This window comes from Onychostoma macrolepis, chromosome 04, assembly GCF_012432095.1.
Source record: "Onychostoma macrolepis isolate SWU-2019 chromosome 04, ASM1243209v1, whole genome shotgun sequence".
Lineage (NCBI taxonomy): Eukaryota > Metazoa > Chordata > Actinopteri > Cypriniformes > Cyprinidae > Onychostoma > Onychostoma macrolepis.
The window spans coordinates 23689654-23708888 of NC_081158.1; the positions used below are offsets into that span (position 1 = coordinate 23689654).

The 19235-nt window shown below is 35.1% G+C and overlaps 2 protein-coding genes across 5 annotated transcripts in view; one reads left to right on the forward strand and one right to left on the reverse strand.

The window, feature by feature from the left end:
* Positions 1–19134, forward strand: part of mybpc1 (myosin binding protein C1) — a 31151-nt gene extending 12017 nt beyond the window's left edge. For 3 of the 4 annotated variants that reach the window (XM_058772136.1, XM_058772132.1, XM_058772134.1), the window contains 18 exons: positions 2299–2423; positions 2558–2663; positions 2757–2923; positions 3058–3223; positions 4678–4784; positions 4874–5010; positions 5100–5259; positions 5339–5443; positions 6786–6974; positions 8677–8811; positions 8909–9076; positions 9209–9297; positions 9384–9576; positions 10117–10256; positions 10456–10615; positions 12254–12390; positions 13789–13975; positions 18202–19134. In XM_058772136.1, coding sequence (XP_058628119.1) covers positions 2299–2423; positions 2558–2663; positions 2757–2923; positions 3058–3223; positions 4678–4784; positions 4874–5010; positions 5100–5259; positions 5339–5443; positions 6786–6974; positions 8677–8811; positions 8909–9076; positions 9209–9297; positions 9384–9576; positions 10117–10256; positions 10456–10615; positions 12254–12390; positions 13789–13975; positions 18202–18320 — 2590 coding nt within the window. In that variant the 3' untranslated portion in view covers positions 18321–19134. Of the gene's footprint in view, positions 1–2298; positions 2424–2557; positions 2664–2756; positions 2924–3057; positions 3224–4677; positions 4785–4873; positions 5011–5099; positions 5260–5338; positions 5444–6785; positions 6975–8676; positions 8812–8908; positions 9077–9208; positions 9298–9383; positions 9577–10116; positions 10257–10455; positions 10616–12253; positions 12391–13788; positions 13976–15716; positions 15757–18201 lie in introns of all 4 variants that reach the window. The other variant, XM_058772133.1, reaches the window with a different exon arrangement.
* gnptab (N-acetylglucosamine-1-phosphate transferase subunits alpha and beta) overlaps positions 13500–19235 on the reverse strand; it is a 37464-nt gene continuing 31728 nt past the window's right edge. Inside the window, exon 21 of the mRNA XM_058772131.1 lies at positions 13500–13799. Coding sequence (XP_058628114.1) covers positions 13776–13799 — 24 coding nt within the window. The 3' untranslated portion in view covers positions 13500–13775. The remainder of the gene's footprint in view (positions 13800–19235) is intronic.

The window sequence follows — 19235 nt, forward strand, 5'->3', positions numbered from 1 at the left end:
AGCATCTCCTCTTCTTTTCAAAACAGTTTGAAGACGTCTGGGTATCGAGGTTATGAGTTTCTGTAGTTTTGATGTTGGAATTTGGTCCCATTCTTGCCTGATATAGGTTTCCAGCTGCTGAAGAGTTTGTGGTCGTCTTTGACGTATTTTTCATTTAATGATGCACCAAATGTTCTCTATAGGTGAAATATCTGGACTGCAGACTGCAGGCAGGTCAATTCAGCACCCGGACTCTTCTACTACGAAGCCATGCTGTTGTAATAGCTGCAGTATGTGGTTTTGCACTGTCCTGCTGAATTACACAAGGCCTTCCCTCATATAGACGTCATCTGGAGGGGAGCATATGTTGCTCTAAAACCTTTATATACCTTTCAGCATTCATAGTGCCTTCCAAAACATGCAAGCTGCCCATACCATATGCACTTCTGTACCCCCATACCATCAGAGATGCTGGCTTTTGAACTGAACGCTGATAACACACTGGAAGGTCTCCCTCCTCTTTAGCCCGGAGGACACGGCGTCGACATGGCAAATTTGGACTCATCTGACCATAGAAGACTTTTCCACTTTGAAATAGTCAATTTTAAATGAGCCTTGGCCCACAGGACATGATGGCGCTTCTGGACCATGTTCACATATGGCTTCCTTTTTGCATGATAGAGCTTTAGTTGGCATCTGCAGATGGCACGACGGATTGTGTTTACCGACTGTGGTTTCTGGAAGTATTCCTGGGCCCATTTAGTAATGTCAATGACAGAATCATGCCATTGAGTGAGGCAGTGTCCACAGGCATCCAACAAAGGTCTTCGGCCTTGATCCTTACGCACAGAGATTTCTCAAGTTTCTCTGAATCTTTTGATGTTGTTATGCACTGTAGATGATGAGATTTGCAAAGCCTTTTCAATTTGACGTTGAGGAACGTTGTTTTTAAAGTATTCCACAATATTTTTACGTACTCTTTCACAGATTGGAGAGCTTCTGCCCATCTTTACTTCTGAGAGACTCTGCCTCTTTAAGACATCCCTTTTATAGCTAATCATGTTACAGACCTGATGTCAATTAACTTAATTAGTTGCTAGTTCATGAGTTCACACTTACATATATTTAGCTGGAGTATAGTAATGCGTATTTGGCGTGCTGTCCGGGGAAGGGCTCCGAGCTCGGGAATGGCCCGAACCAAGAGTACCCCCCTGTATGAGTGTGGTAAGAACTCAAGTGTGGAGAAGGGGCGGTGGAGGGATGCTGATTAACCGTCAAAGGATAGAGGTATGTCAGCTGTATTTATACCTATGGTGTTGATTGACTTAAGTGCGTTCCTCTTGTGTTAATTAGGCTAAGTATCTGATGCGCTCCTCCCGAAATTTGTTGATAAAACATCATGCTCTCCCAGATGAATCTTTTCAAAATTTCTTGCTTTTTCAGCCCTTTGTTGCCCCCATGCCAACTTTTTTGAGACCTGTAGCAGGCATCAAATTTGAAATGAGCTCATTTAGTGGATAAAAGTGTAAAATTTCTCAGTTTAAACATTTGTTATGTTCTCCATGTTCTTTTGTGAATAAAATATTGGCTCATGTGATTTGAAAGACTTTTAGTTTTCATTTTATTCAAATTTAAAATACGTCCCAAAATTTCTGGAGTTCGGGTTGTAATATATTACATTATGTTGAATGGAATAACAACTATAAGTAATCCAGCAATCACACAAGCAAGAATGTTATTGAACTGAATATCAGCACACACACAACCTAGACACAATATGGCCAGTTATTTTGTCTAGATTTTCTCTGCCAATGAAGAAAGTTCCAAAACAATCCAATCCAAAGTAAGGTCGAGTTTTGTGTATTTATGAGCAAAGTACAATCAGATCAATCAAATTAAAGGATCAGAATTAACTTCTGTGCATTATTTCTGTTTTCTCTTTCCTAACAAAGATTTTAGACTAAAAGAATGAATTAAAGCAATCAAAAATAAAAGACATAATAAATAAACTAGTAAATGAATGAATGAATAAATGAATGAAATCAATAAACTAGACTGAATGAAGACTGAATGAATGAACATAAAAAACTGAATGAATGAATGAATGATTGATTAAGACTGAATAAGTAAATAAAGAAAATGAATGAATGAAAATATAAAAAAGGTTAAATAAAAAATAGGATAGATAGATAGATGGATAGATGACTGAATGATTGACTGACTCAATCAATCAATCAATCAAGTTAAATTAAATTAAATTAAGGATGTGAAGTAAAAACAGCCTCTTAACTTCCAGTAACTAATGAATTGATTGTGCAGGTTTATCTTTGAGCACAAAGGCACTCAGCGGATAATGGTTATTAACAACTGTCAGATGAACGATGATGCTGCCTACTCAGTCACTGCAGGAGAAGAGAAGTGCACCACTGAACTGTTTGTGAAAGGTGCGTCCACCCTACCAGCCTATGATTTCATACTCAAAAAGTGACAGAACTGATAAATGCTGACTGTTTTATAACAACTTTCCTGAACACTGCCTGCCAATGATTTGATTATGTACTTTGGTCCTCCTATGTAGAACTGCCTGTGAACATAGTGAAAAAGCTGGAGCCTGTAAAAACCACAGTGAACGAGAGAATTGAACTGGAGTGTGAAGTGTCTGAGGAAGGAGCCAAAGTTAAATGGTATGTGCAATGGAGATAGTGTTTAATACCCTATTTTTGTGTTAAACAAGCAAAGCAAAATTATATCACCTCTTTGCTGACGGTCTGGTACAGGATGAAGAATGGGGTGGAGGTCCCCACAGGGGTGCGCTCACGGTACCGTGTGAAAAGCGAGGGAACCAAACACTGGCTGATCATTGACGACGCCACAAAGGATGACACTGGCACCTACTCCCTGATGGCCACCGGGGGCACCACTGAAGCGCACGTTCAAGTTGATCGTATGATAATATTGCTATTTGCCTTAAGGAACTTTCTAAAGCTATTTGAATCAAAAACAAAAGCATCTTTATTTCACCCATACGCTCCTGTAAATTAATTTTTGTTTCCTGTTACTTGCCACTGGATGATTCAGTGAAGCCTCTGAAGATTTTAATGGATCTACAGAGTGTGACGGTGAAGTTGGGTCAACCTCTTAAATTGAACTGTGAGATTTACCCTGGAAACATCCCGGGCCGCTGGTACAAGAACGGCCAGCTGATCCAGCCTAGCGAACGCCTCAACATTGTACACAGAACCAAGTACACCAATTTACTCATTCAATATTAAACTAATCCCAATCACATCTGCTCATCGACTCATATAGTATACTGCACATAAATATATATAAACAGTAATTAAAACTATAAACGTACCATGTATAAAAGTAGATAAATGGTCACTAGATGGACAACCAACTACCATATTCCAAAATCCATCTTGACTACCTTAAGTTGGTTTGTTGCTGGTCCAAGAATGTAATTAACAATGGTTCTCAACTTCAAATTCCATTTTATATAATTTATATAGTAATAATTATTATACTTAATATAATTAGGATAATAATATAATATTTAATTACCAGAATTAACATTAATATTATTGTTAATAAATTAATATTACTGTTGTTTCTCTTAATTCCTAAAAAACTGAATATAGAGATGCGATATATAAACTCAGAATTCTCAGTTTATATCTCAATTTTGCCATTTTTTCCCTTAATTCTACGTTTGTCTCGCAGTTATTTCGCAAAACTTTTTTTTTTCCATGGAATAAAACTTTTTTTAAACTTTTTCTCACAATTGTGAGTTTATAACAGTGTCCCAGTAGTGTACAACACAACAAAATCTCCACAGCACAACAGAAACAAGCCACAAGTTACACAAAATAATTAGCACAACGCAACGGAAACAAGCCGCAAAACAATGAAATTAGCACAACACAGCGAAAAACAAGCTGCAACAACAGAAACAAGCCGCAAAACAATGAAATTAGCACAACACAACGAAAAACAAGCTGCAACACAACAGAAACAAGCCGCAAAACAATGAAATTAGCACAACACAACGAAAAACAAGCCGCAACACAACCGAAACAAGCCGCAAAACAATGAAATTAGCACAACACAACGAAAAACAAGCCGCAACACAACAGAAACAAGCCGCAAAACAATGAAATTAGCACAACACAACGAAAAACAAGCCGCAACACAACAGAAACAAGCCGCAAAACAATGAAATTAGCACAACACAACGAAAAACAAGCCGCAACACAACAGAAACAAGCCGCAAAACAATGAAATTAGCACAACACAACAAGAAACAAGCCACAACAAAGAAATTAGCACAACGGAAACAAGTCGCAACACTACGAAATTAGCACAACACAACATAAACAAACCCCAACACAGTGGAATTAGACAACACAATGAAATTACTCCTATGAGTTGTGTTGTGGAGATTTCGTTGTGTTGTGGCACTACTGGGCCACCGTATACATCTCACCAGTCGGACTTCTCAGAATTGTACTTCTCGCAACCCAGAATTTTGAGGAAAAAAGTCAGAATTGTAATATACTGTATAAGTTGTGAGAAAAATTGTGAGATAAAAAGATAATTACTTTAAAAAAAAAAAAAAGAAAAAAATATATATATTCTGTGGTGGAATTGGGCTTCCATAGGTTTCTTTATCATTTGTGCTTTCTTTTCAACTTACAGGAATCACAGCCTTGACATTGAGAGCTCCACCATTCATGATGCCGGCGACTATACCTTTGTTCCTGAGGGATACACGCAGACGCTGTCTGCCAAAGTGCACATCATAGGTACAGCAACAATCCAAAAGTTCTCCAATGCATATCATATTTATGCTAATAAGCTCTCTGAAAGAATGCCATTTGGATCAACTCTGCAGATCCTCCCAGGGTGCATTTAGAGGCACTGAATGCCCAGGACAACACGGTGACCATTGTGGCTGGAAACAAACTCCGCCTGGAGATCCCTATTAGTGGAGAACCGGCACCCAGAGTCGTGTGGATGAAGGGAGAACGGGTGAGTAGAGAGGAGTAGAAAAACAACGACTGAAGAAAAAATAAAAATATATAACACCTGGATTAAACTGGCCTCATGGGTCGTTTCAGGTCATCCTTGACTCAGGAAATCGGGTTCGTGCAGAGACATTTGCAGATCACACCTGCCTCACTATTGATGTTGCAGAAAGAGAAGATACTGGAAACTACAAGATCGTCCTTCAGAACGAAGCTGGAGAGGACACAGCTAGTGTTAAAATCAAAGTTGTTGGTAAGACACTTTACCCTGAAAAAACAATATTTGTTTGGGTGATGGCATTGTAAATTGTACCATATTTTGTTTTATGTAGATATCCCAGATCCCCCTATGGCTCCTCAGGTTACTGATGTGGGTGGAGATTGGTGCACTATGATATGGGAGCCGCCACACTATGATGGTGGTTCCCCCATCCTTGGTAAATCAACTTCCTGTGCATAAAAAAATGCATCTTATTGATATTTTAGAAGCCTGTTAATTTTGGGGGGTTTTTTTTCTTTTTCAAATGACTTTTTTGGTGAAAACTACGGTGGCAGAGACAGCTCAACGCGCTGCAACTTCAGAAAACACATGCAAATAGAAAAAGCACCAGCAAATCAAGAAAACATCTTCATCAGTTTGACAGCAGGCGCTGCAAATGCTCACAACACAAACAAATAAAGAAATTTCTTTGTTTGGTTGTGCTGTGTGTATTTGCAGTGCGTTTCTTTATTGTTTGTGTTGTGAGCATTTGCAGCAAGTGTGTTGTCAAATTGATGAAGTTGTTTTCTTAATTTGCAGGTGTTTTTTTCTATTTATAGTGCGTTGAGCTCTCTTGGCCACCGTAGGAAACAGTAATATTGTGAAATATTATGACATTTAAAATCACTGATTTCGATTTTAATATATTTTAAAATGTAATTTAAAAGCTGAATTTTTTGCAGTCATTAATCCAGTCTTCAGTGTCACATGATCCTTTAGAAATCAGTCTAATATGCTGATTTGGTGTTCAAGAAAGCTTTCTTCTTATTGTTAAAAATTCATGTGCTGCAGAATAGTTTTGTAGAATTTTTTTCTGGATTCTTTGAAAAATAGAAAGTTTAAAGAACAGCATTTATTTGAAAATGAAATCTTTTGTAACATAATAAAAAGTGCTGTCACTTTTGAAAAATGTAATTACATTTTTTTTTTTTTAATTACCTTTGGAATCAATCACATTGTGATAAATCAAATTTTCCCTAATCTTCTGAAATAAGACATACTATAACTTTCAGAACTCAAAACTTTCCTTTAGCATTGTAAGTAGATCTCTGTGGATAAAAAAATTAATTATAAAAAAATGACCAATTGTATACATGCAGTAACAATAATTATTAAAGAATTAAAAATAAAAAGAGGAAAAATAAGAAAAAAAAAAAAAAATCAAGCATCTAAGGCTGAAGAAATAATATAAATCATGTATCTAAGGATGCATTTGAAAAATATATTTTTACGGTTATTATTTTAGAACAAATTATGCAAAGAATATTAACATCACATTGTGATAAATCAAATTTTCCCTAATCTTCTGAAATAATACTATCACTTTCAGAACTCAAAACTTTCCTTTAGCATTGTAAGTAGATTTCTGTGGATAAAAAAAAATTATAAAAAAATTACCCCCTTAAATATGCAGTTGAGAATTAGAGACTCTAATCAGCGTAACATTAATATGCATAATTTAGTTAATTCAGTTCATTCATGTTAAAGTTAATTCATGCTTTTGTTGACATATAACACAGGATATTTCATTGAGCGAAAGAAGAAACAGAGCTCTCGATGGATGAGGCTGAACTTCGACCTTTGCAAAGAGACCACCTTCGAGCCAAAAAAGATGATTGAAGGTGTGCCATACGAGGTGCGAATCTTTGCGGTTAACGCTATCGGCGTCTCCAAACCCAGTGAACCCTCCAAACCTTTCATTCCCCTGGGTGAGTACACCAGTGGTCCATATGAATTATCAATGGGATTTTGTGTCTCTTCAAATCAGTTATGTCATGAGCGCTGTGTCTATTATGTAACATAACACACAGCATGATCATTTACGCATATCCCATTAAGTGAGACAAAGACACTGCAGAGACACCAGAGCTTTTCCGTTCCCTTTCGGTTCCTATGCAACAGGTGTTGATGTGCTCACACCAGCATCCAAAACATTCGGTCTGTGACCTCCACAGGACAGGCCTTAGATTTAGAAGATACTGAGTGCGACTTTATAATGGCTGCCAAACCATCTGCGGATTATAATGTTATGAGATCAGACAAAGTCTCTGCTTCAGTCACAGCTTAGACATCAAGAGTTGCGTGAGAATAGAAGAGTCTAGACTAATGAGAAATCCTTGTGAAATTCACAACATACCAGTGAGATATGAGAGATCTTCTCTCACGTGTGTTTTTGTTCGGGGGTACACATGTGTGGCCATCATTGTATGGGTTAAAAGAATAGTCTGCAAAATTCTTCAAAAAATTGTGTGTGTTTCAGGGGGAAAATGTGTAATATTAGTAAATAATGAACAAATAAAGAACAAGAAGAAATTATAAATTTGATAAATTGTTCCTTCAACTAGAAAGATCTAAAGCTTGATTTCAAATAATGTAGGGTCACAGTGGCAATAGTGTAACGTATAGATTTGATAGATTCTTTAGAGTGTATTAAACACTTTTGAATATGGGAGACAAACCCAGGTTTTTTTTTTTTTTTTAAATCAAAATAAATAGAGAAAACAAATAGAAATCATCTATGTATGCATTGAAATATTTATTTTTATGGCTTCAGAACAAATGATGGGAAATATTGGCTGTAAACATTAAGTAACTAATTATATTATTCAAAATAAACAGGGAAAAAATATATATAGAAAAAATGAATTTACGCATCTAAGATTAAACCTGAGAAATATATATTTTGCAGTTATTTCAGAACAGATTTTGCGAAACATTGTCTGAAAAAATTCAGAAACACTTATTACACTTGTTCATATAAACAATGAAAAAACAAGAATTAACATCTAAGGATGCATTTAAACAATGTCTTGAGAGTTTATCAAACATTCTTGAATGTGGGAATCAAGTTTTAATTAACGAAATTGAGAAAAAAAGCTGAAAATATTAATGTAATGATACATTTGAAATATATATTTTTACGGTTTGTGCAAAGATATTGTCTGAATACATGCAGTAAAACTAATTATTACACGATTAAAAAGAAAATGAAAAAATGCAGAAAGAAATTAAGCATCCAAGTCTGAATTTGAGAAAAGATATATATATATATTTCAGTTGTAATTTCAGAAAAAAAAAAAAAAACTTTTAGAGATAAAAGTTTATTACATTAATCCGAAATAAACCGAGGCGAATAAAAATAGATAAAAAATCTGAAATAATATAAAACATGTATCTAAGGATGCATTTTAAATATATATTTTTACAGTTATTATTTTAGAACAAATTATGCAAAGAATATTAACTTTAAAAAAAACTATTTATTTAAAATTAAGAAATCATATATATAAGGATGCATTTTTACACTAGCTATTTTACAAAAAATTTATGTTTCATGTTTAGAAAATGAACTGAAAATATGACAAAGCATTCAGCAACACTAATCAGTACCTTCATTAATACGTTCACTAGCTGTGACCAGTGAACCTACAATGCTGGTGGTGGATGACGTCACAGATACCACAGTGACCATGAAGTGGAGACCCCCAGACACCATCGGTGCCGCTGGACTTGATGGCTACCAAGTTGAATACTGCATTGAAGGAAGTAAGACTACAAACATATACTGTATGCTTTGCATAAGTTGTTCTCCACTGGTGGGTGTTCATGTGTTCTTGTGCTTATGCAATACTGCATTTGACAGCTGACGAATGGATACTTACTAATAAAGAGCTGATTGAAAAAACGAGGTACACTATAACCGGTCTGCCAGTGGAGGCCAAGATCTTGGTGCGTGTCAAGGCCATAAATGCTGCTGGGGCCAGTCCACCACGCACAACCCAACACTCCATACTGGTCAAAGAGGTTATCGGTGAGAGCCTGCTGCCACATTTCACAGTGTATTTAAACTAATAGCATATATAATTTAGATAAATAACAATTATTTATGGTTATACAGATGTTTTAAGCCAGTTCTGGTTATGCTGTCTTGTTTGTTTGGCAGAGCCTCCTAAGATTCGCATACCGCGACACTTGAAGCAGACGTACATTCGAAAGGTTGGCGAAGTCGTCAACCTCGTCGTGCCATTTGTGGTGAGCCAACAGATCATGATAATAAACCCTCGAATGAATTCCTCCTATCTGGGTCACAAAAGAAAACTTCAAAATGTTTTTTTTAGGGTAAACCTAGGCCAAAAGTCAATTGGTTGAAGGAGGGTCAGCCGATTGAACAAACCATCAGCATTCGCAACTCAGATTGTGACAGCATCATGTTCATCCGCAAAGCTGAGCGCAAGCACTCTGGGAAATACGAACTGAGCGTACAAGTGGAGAATCATATCGACACGGCCACACTGGACATCCAGATAGTCGGTTAGTTAAGAAAAACGCAATTAACAAAATGTTTTGAACGGAAAGTCTTCATAAGTCAGTGTTTTTTTAGTATAATTTATATAACGTTGTTGTATTATTTATATTTTGAATTAGCTTTTTTTGGTTTTTATTTTGATTTTAATTTAAGTTTTAGTAATTTTCTTATGTGCTTTTGTCATTTTTTTTTTTTTTATTAAAATTTAAAAGAAATGCATAATTTTAGTATTTCAACAAACTTATTTTAAGTTCATTGTCAAGGTGACATTTCGAATTTATTTAACAAACATCTGATATTTACATAAATATTAATATTTATAATATTTATTAATTTAATAGTGTTTCAGAATAATTTCAATTATGAAACAATGTTTTAATTAACAATACCAACACTGCTAAATGTTAAATATATTGAGCTAATGCTAGCTATATTGCTAATAATGCTAAAGTATTAATAAGAAATACATGATGCAAAGCTAACCTAAGTCCACCATGTTCTCCATCAAAGCACCGTTGAACATTTTCTTTTGCCGTCTGTCCCAGATCTTCCAGGCCCACCACAGGCTGTAAAGATCGATGAGGTCTGGGGGAATAATGTAGCACTGGACTGGAACCCACCCAAGGACAACGGCAATGCACCCATAATAGGCTACACCATCCAGAAAGCTGATAAAAAGACAATGGTCTGAAAAAACCTTCACTGTACCACTGATACTCATATTTAACACAGATTTCAAACATATATATTCTGCTGTTTTTCCAATAATGTAACTTTTTTGAGATGTAGTAGTGATTTTACTTTATAGTTTACCCAATTTACACAGGTTTTTAAAAATATTTTAAGGGGACAAAAAGACTGATTAGCGTGTGTGTATGTTACAGGAGTGGTACACATGTATAGAGCACTACCATCGTACCTGCATCACAATCTCAGATCTGGTGGTGGGTAATGAGTATTTCTTCAGGATCTACTCAGAGAACATGGTGGGCTTGAGTGAAAGTGCCACTGCCACTAAAGACAGTGCTCTGATCGTGAAAGAAGGTAAGGCTCTGCTCCGCTCTACTCCTTTGTAAATTAACTGCTTGTCTAAATCCTGTTCAGTGCTGCAGTAAGTGATTTTTGTTTTTGTTTTTAATGGAATACCACTTATAAAATGTCCGGGTGACCTGAGAATTAAGTTATGACAGCACGGTAAACAGCAAAATAGAATCTGTGCATTTTAGCCAATCAGAAAACTTGCCCTCTTCCAACATTAACCAATGGTGTGTATTTGGGGCGGGACTACTGGAGGGAGTGTTTCTGCATTCCTGTTGCTGGTATGGTGTTCACAATGTCAAAACAAAACAAAATAAACCTTAAATGCACTAAGTTAATCTGGATAAAACTATCTACCAAAAGCATGAATGGAAACGAAAACAATCCTTATTTTTCTAGTGGTGCTAAAATCACTTACAGCTGTTTTCTTAAGCCTAACGAATTTGCTTTTTAGTACTAATTTAGGCCTGGATGATGTGGAACTGCATTATGTTTTTTTTTTTATAATCTGAGAAATCACAGGGGAATTTACAGCCTTTGTACCTGAGGGCTGATGTCCTAATTAACACTAATTTGCTAATCAACATCCTGCTTGGTGTGTCTTTATATACTTAGTCAGGCTTTTAATTGAAATGCATGTCCCTGGACAGGGTGCAATGAAGGGTTGTTCAGTCCTGCTCCTTAAAATGAAGGCTCTGTCCCAATATGAATAGGTATAATACACTAAAAGCATGTATGTTGATGGGAAAGTCCATTATTTGGATATTTAGAAGGACAGGATCTTGATCTCACAGGCCCTCTTGCTGCATACCACTTGAAAGCATTAGCTAAATCCTCACTTAAAAAACTCTCACGTTGTTTTGTACAACTTGTGTAAAGTGTGGTGGGGAACATTGGCTTCTTAGCATAAATGCACACTTCAGAATCCAACAGAAACATTTGAACTCTTTTAACATACTATGATTTGGGACCAGTGTTGTTATTGTTAATAAAGAAAAAAAAAATCAATTGAAATGAAGCAGAAATAATATAAAATTGAAATAAATTATTAAACATTAACTAAATTTGAAAAACTAATTCATAAAAACTACAGTAGTTTATAAATAAGGCTAAAACAGCATTGTTTGGTAAACACTAATTCTAGTCTTATGTACTTTATTGAAATTAGGACACATTCCTGCAGAGTTTGCATATCAACTAAACAAGGCTAATCAAGGTTTGGAGTTTGAGCAGGATTGCGCACCCCTGGTGTAAAGTCTGAGGTTTGACTCAAGGGAGCTTTAAAGGCTTTACTGAAATGTTAAAGGTATGATCTGCAATTTGTAGTAGCTTCACAAATTTGATGATTCTACCTGATATGTCTGCATAGATTCTCCCTATAAGCTACAAACACAAAGATTTGTTTATTTGCCACAAATTACTGGAGAGACAATAACCAAGTGCAGATTATATCTTTAACAGACTGTGTGTCATGCTTTGCCAATGCTGATGATAAATGTTGTCTCTTCCTCATCACATAAGGGAAATTCCCCCATGATACAGCTCATAGCTCGTATCATGCAAAGTCCCACTCTCCCTTCCCCTCTCACTCTTCCTCCTCCTCCTCTTCCTCTTCCTCTCGCCCTTCCTCTCACTCTCAATCAGGCTTGCAACTGAAAATCCCAGAGTATAATGACCGCAACTTCACCGAGCCGCCCACTTTCACTCAGCCGCTTATCAACACCTTCGCTATCGCAGGGTACAACGCCACCCTGAACTGCAGCGTGCGCGCCAATCCTCGGGTAGGTGACACTCTACTAGAAAGCTACTTCATATGTGTTCTTTTACCTCATGATTTTTTTCTGACACCTGCTCTGAGAGGTAAGTCAACACTGTAAAAAAAAAAAAAAAAAAAAGTTGAGCGAACTTAAAAAAAATGTTTTTTTACCAGCTTCAGCAGATTTTTCAACTTATTTTTGTGGGAGATTCTCAAATTTTTGTTGTATAAACTTAAAACGACAAGTTGAGAAAACTCAAAAATCTGCTGAAGCTGGTTGCCTTAATTTTAAGTTGGCTCAACTTTTTTTCTTTTCTTTTTTTTACAGCATGTTGCATGTTTATTCAATTATTTAAGCACACTTCAATTTAGATCACAAGACAGGCCCTGTTTACACCTGATCACAATGTCATTTGATAAAGCACAAAAAAGGCTAAATATAGCCTGTTTGAATTATAATTTTGCCAAAAATGACAAAATGTTGTTTTAGTTGAGGACTTGTATCGAATGTGAGATATGGATGGATGCGTCGCGTGATCTACACTACCTATTGTGAAATATTATTCCAATTTAAAAAAAACTGTTTTCTGTTTGAATATATTTTAAAATGTAAAAAGTCTTTGTATAAATGAAACATCCATTTTTTTTAAATTGTTTGTTTATTTCCATTTAAGCTGCATTTTTAAAATACTTTATTTTAAGGATTTTTCAAAGTTAAACAGAACTAGCAAACAACACAATTTTAAAACCCTCATTTTTAGCTCAACGTTGATTTACATACGAGTACGCAATCTTTCACAGACACATTAGGATGTATTCATTAGCATTCAAATGCAACATGGTCACATCACATGAGTTTCTGACAACCTCTGAGTATAATTTGAGTAATCGGATCACAAAACATTTTGGTCGTTGTTTAAATTTATATTTAGTGCTGTTCACTGAAACAGATGTTAATACCAGAAAAGGGTCAAATAATCTCAATCCTTTCTAAGTGATCTGAAGTGCAGATAAAAGGGACTAAAAATGACATGTACTGAAAAAAATATGCATGAATGTCAGTGAACCCATGAAAACCTATTGGCTGACACAAGGTTCTGATGCATATCGCTCTTTCTTTCAAGTTCTGAGAAAGTCTTTGATTCTGCTGGGCTCCAATCATGTGCTCATGGCTTTACACCTGTATTTAGCTCTTTGTGGCCTGACCTGCGAGTGTCCCAATGGGCTTAACAGCACCTGCTAGTTATAATCTTTGAGCATATTGTCTTTCTGTCACTCAAGACTCTACTGCAGCCACATGTGAGAAGAGTAGCAGCTTTCACGCCACGTGTTTGATGGATTGATGTTGCTTTGGTTCCTCTTCACCAGTAATGTTATCTGTTGTTTACCGTGTTCTCATACTTTACTCCATTACTGCTCACAGCCCAAGGTAATCTGGATGAAAAACAAGATTACCATCATAGACGATCCACGTTACCGCATGTTCAGCAACCAGGGTGTGTGTACGCTTGAGATCCGCAAGCCCAGCCCGTTTGACGGAGGTGTTTACACCTGCAAGGCTGTCAATGACCTCGGAGAGGCTCAGGTGGACTGCAAACTAGAGGTCAAAGGTTAGTCTGTGCATTAAAATGGTCATCTAGCAGGGGTACCTATCTGCAGAGTTCAGATCCAACCCTGATCAAACACACCTGTTTTTAATTATCAAGTGCTTCTGATGATAGTAATTAGCAGCTTCAATTGTGTTTGATCTGGGTTGGAGATGAACTTTTGAGGAAGGTAGCTCTCCAGAAACAAGATTGGGCACCCCTGACCTTGTACCTCTGCTTTATAGCTAATTAACTGCTTCAATACAGCATATTATACTTGATTTTTATTGAAGAGGAATAACCTGTCAAAGAGTTCCTTACCGACCTACACACTGTATTCACTGCCAACCAACAAATTAATATTCACAAGATCAGTTATTTAGACAGGTAATATGAGAATTCTCAGTGTCTTCTGTGGATTTCCTGGGTAAGTATATTATGGGAAAAGATTCAATGCTCTTTATCTATATTCCTTTCATTTATATTTATTCTATGTATCATTCTTTTTGTTGATATTCTTCACTTTTTATAGTGATACTGTGCAGCTTTTTGTCATATTTTGTTTCTACAACAAACAAGGCCTTTATTATGGCAAGACTCTTTTCTTTTCTACGTTAGACAAATATGGGTTGTGGCTAGAAGGGATACAGCTCAGACCGGAAATGAACAATTAAATTAATTTTCTACCTATTAGATTGTGTTTTAATAACGTCTACACCTACCCCTTACAAGAAGGAAAAAAATAGTAATTATTGGTGTACAGTGTGACACAAATTATGCTGTATTGATGTGCGCATGCCCAGTAGCGCCATACGTATCCATCCTAGCCTTAACCACAAATATGCCAGCATGGCAATTAAACAGTATAAATACTTTGTAATTCATTCATAATATTAAAATATATTAATACTAAGGCTCTTAATTAAAGTATTTAATTAACATTTAATTAACACATGAATGCACTCAATAATTCAGTTTTTGAGCATTAATGAGAATAAAATCTGAAAGATAAATTAACATAGTTAAACATCATATCAGGCTGATTTAATAATAATAATAATAATAATAATAATAATAATAATAATAATAATAATAATAATAATAATAATAATAATAATAATAATAATAATATAAAACTATAAAAAAATCTCTCTCAATCAGTTGTCATGTCCAATAAAATAAATGCCATTAATAATAAATGCCATGTTAATGCCATTGACATTTGAAGCTATTTTGAGCTATTAATCTCTACCTTTTAATATACAGTAGATACATTTAGATAAGACAGATACAAATATCTTTCATCTCCAGGCACATTTGTACAGTGTGTGCAACCATGATCTTTCTGCAAGACAAAATATGACCATTTCAGTATGTTGTTACTCCAGCAGAAACTGGATTTGCTGCATGCTGTTGCAAAGTTTTAAAGCAATTTCGTCTCACCACTGCCACTGGACCACACATCCCATAATGCAACAGATTGCAGAAACACACGGTCACATTGTTTAACAGGTCTGTGAAAAATCCTGGACCTGATAAAATCTAATTACACGCCAAGGTTTGCATATTGTATCATGTGCTGACATGTTTTCATTCTCTGTCATACATTGCCATATTGCTGTGTTTCCCTCTCTGTAGACTGTGGTATGTCCTTTAACTCCTTCATGTTAAATCTGTAATGACTAAGTCAGAGATGTACCCTGAGGCACATATAACTCCCTCATGTAAACTTTGGGTTTAATCCGTATTTTCTTTTCTCCCTCAGTCATCACTCAGGAATAGTTACTATGTTGTTCTCATTCAAGGTAAGCTTTCATATGGTTTCGGGCATATGAAGCTTATTTTTCATTCATTCTGCATCCCTTGGTTGCCAGTAATCCTGCTTTTGCTCTTTGCTGGTGTGTAATGCCCTAAAATTCAAGAATATTATATTTCTGACTCGAGAAGCTTTTACAGGATTCTACAAGAACTCCAAGAACCAGTTTAAAATTTAAACTGCTTTATCCATACAGAATTTATACTGTGCATGCTTTTGACAAAGTCAACCAGTATTGGGGAATGTTACAATATTGCGCTACTCTTTATAATAACTAATTATGAATATGTGCTAAATTACTTTTCTTACTTTTTCCTCAACAGCATCTAACTGAGACTCTTTCTTCTCCAGAATGGAAGCTCTATGCTTGGCTTGCAGCCATTTTTACGCTGGAAATGCTACTTTATGATGTGCTAGTTACAAGTGTTTGTCCCCCCCCAAACATAATTTGCATGCAATGACATATAGACTATATATAGACTATACCACAAAATAACTTTTTATTTTCATTTACCAGCATTATTTTGAAGTTATAAACCATAAATCTTGGTATAGGTGAAAAAAAAAATGTTGCGCTCTCTATGCCAACAAAGTATGACATACCAGTATCCAACATGCACACACATATTACAACAAACAAAAATACTTGTTCACCTTATATCCCTATTCTACCCAATATGGGTAAAAGGGGAGAATTCAAATGTAAATTAATAAATAGTAATGTGAATGAATTAATTGACAATATAAGTGTAACATGTTACTTTACTTAAATTAGTTTCAGGCTGGTTTTGCATATAAAATGCATGGTTAAACCAGAGTGTAAACTTGCTGAAGTTAAAACCTAGCAATTTTAGAAAAAACTATCACAAAATAGGATGAAGTATCTCTTTCCTTTGAGACCAAGCAGTCAGATTCAAAACAAAGTCAAGAATAGCATCCCTGCTCAAGAAACACTCAACTCTGAGTATTATTTATTTCTGCGAATGCTTCCACTGTGAACATACTGTATGCTTTGTATATTTATAACGGTGGTCGTATTGCATAATGCAGTCTAATTTAGAGCACATTCAACAAACTCCATGCAACTCAACATGCTACAGCAAGCATTGACAAGATACGCAATGATGAATTGAGTTATGAGCACCTCAATAGCTGCAAAAGCTTGCAGAGATGATTGTACTCACTGCCTCAACATTTTTGCTGCACCTGCAATGTTGTCCTTCTCCTCTTTTCCACAATTTTTGTCCGTCTCTACCTCTTCTCTCTGTATGTAGTGGCCTAAAAGGTTTTTGGATCACTTAAGTCACACTTAAAAGCTTGAATGCCTTTATAGAAAATAACAAAAATTTAGAAAATAACAAACCAACCCTAGTAAAGAATTAGTTCACTTAATTGTATTGACTGTGCACTTGCACTGTAATTTAAATCTAAAAATATACAGTACATTAAAAAATACTTATAGATAATATAATAATGAAATAAAATCCTCTTAAGTGTACTTAAAGAGAGTACACTCTAATGACTGTTTCTTAACACACGTACATTTTTAAACAGTGCACTTTGTAATTTAACATTTTCCTTTAATAGATTTGAATCATTATGTTTTAATAATCTTATGTTGTGCTTTAAAGAAGTAAAATTATTTTCAAGTGTTGATAACATACTAAAACACCTGTAAACTATCTGGTGTGTGTTATTCAATATTACATTTAAGGTTAATATATTTTAAATGTACTAAACTGTAGCTTCACAAATGTGTAATTACAAATATATTTAAATTCATAAGTGTCAATAGAAATGACATTAAAGAATATTTTGTCAGTACATTCAGTGATACACTTTTACTATATTTCAAAGACAACAGATGTAATTATGAAATTATATATAAAGATGTACTTAAGTCTACCAAAGTGAGTCAAAAGGGTTCAACTAATTGCATTTAATTTACATATTTACTATTATAAATTTTAATTTAATGCAAGCAACATGTAATTAAATGTCAGAATACCAGAAAACATGAAAGTATATTTTTTCATTTTTTTATTTTATTTATTAATTTATTTTTAGTATGCTAAAAATAATGTTCTTTTTCACAAGGGCAGTAATCTTCAAACAATGATTTGGGCTTTTTTTTCTCTATTGGATGTTTGAAGTCAGTTCTCCTCAAATTCACACAGGTGTCTTGGTGAATGCTAGTTTATCTATTATTTAAAAAAACATTAAACCTGAAAAAATATTTTTGTTAAATGTTCTGCTTGAAAAGTGTGTTGTCTTTTTTTATGAGTATCACTAGGATGCAAAGACATTTTTAAATGTGGCTTACATGTCCAAATACTTTCAAGGCTGCTATATGTTATGAAGAACAAACACATATTTCAAAATGTCATTGTTTTCAGTGTCACCACTCTGAAAGTCTATCTTTTCCCTTTTTCAGGAGGTTTTACATTCTTTGAGCTGATGAAGCGAGGCGTTCCCTTACACCTCATTGATAAGTACATGAACGAGTCGAAGACCTCTGAGAAGTCAGAGTCAGAGAAGAAGGGATCAATCTGAGGGCTGACTCGCCCAATCATTACCCAGAAATCCCTGTCACTACTACAAATAATGGCACATGTGTCTAAACTTTGGCATGGTATGCTGTGTTCAGACATGGATCTATAGTTCTAGAAAACTCTGCGTCTGTCACTGTGCGATCATGTAAAGCTGTGTTTTAAGAAATGCCACTGGAACTCAAATGCATGACTTCAGTAAACTGGATGGTTGCTTCAAAATATATCACAAATAATAGACATTTTATTGTGGAAAATCTAGAGCAGTCAGTTACAGATATGGTAATGTGGTTCATTTACGTTTTTTCTGGGTTTGGGAGACAAGGGTGGTCCGAAATGAGCACAAGTTTTGCTGTTTCTGTCTTTATTTTATTTTCTTGTTTGATTTCCCCCTGAGTTTCCCCAACCCCTTTCCTTTGTTCTTTAATGAATGTACTGAAATCTTACTTAGATATCCAATATCAATACTGTGCAACTATCATCAGACATGAGACGAGATCTGAACGTTACAGAAAATGTTGCATTTGTCTAAGGATACAAGCCAATGTTCATTCTAGCATGACAGTTGAATAAATGTCTCTGTATGAAAAACAATGGATTCTTTTTTGTTTTAAAAAGCCTATATTATTTTGATGAAGACAGCAAGATTGGGTAACACTGTTCTTTGGGCATAAAAGATGTTTGCATACTGCATTTCCATCTCAGTCTATATTTATATTATTATTTATATTTATATATGTTAATAAAAACTAAACCCTATTTTTTTGTGGCCTTGCAAGCACTGGAATTTCCATTAGGATATGCAAGTCGAGTTACCTATAAATATTTGTGCACAAATTGTACAGCATTTTAAATAGACATTGTGTCCCAAATGACACATTATACATTAAATGGTTATTTTGTCATCCATGTCCGATGA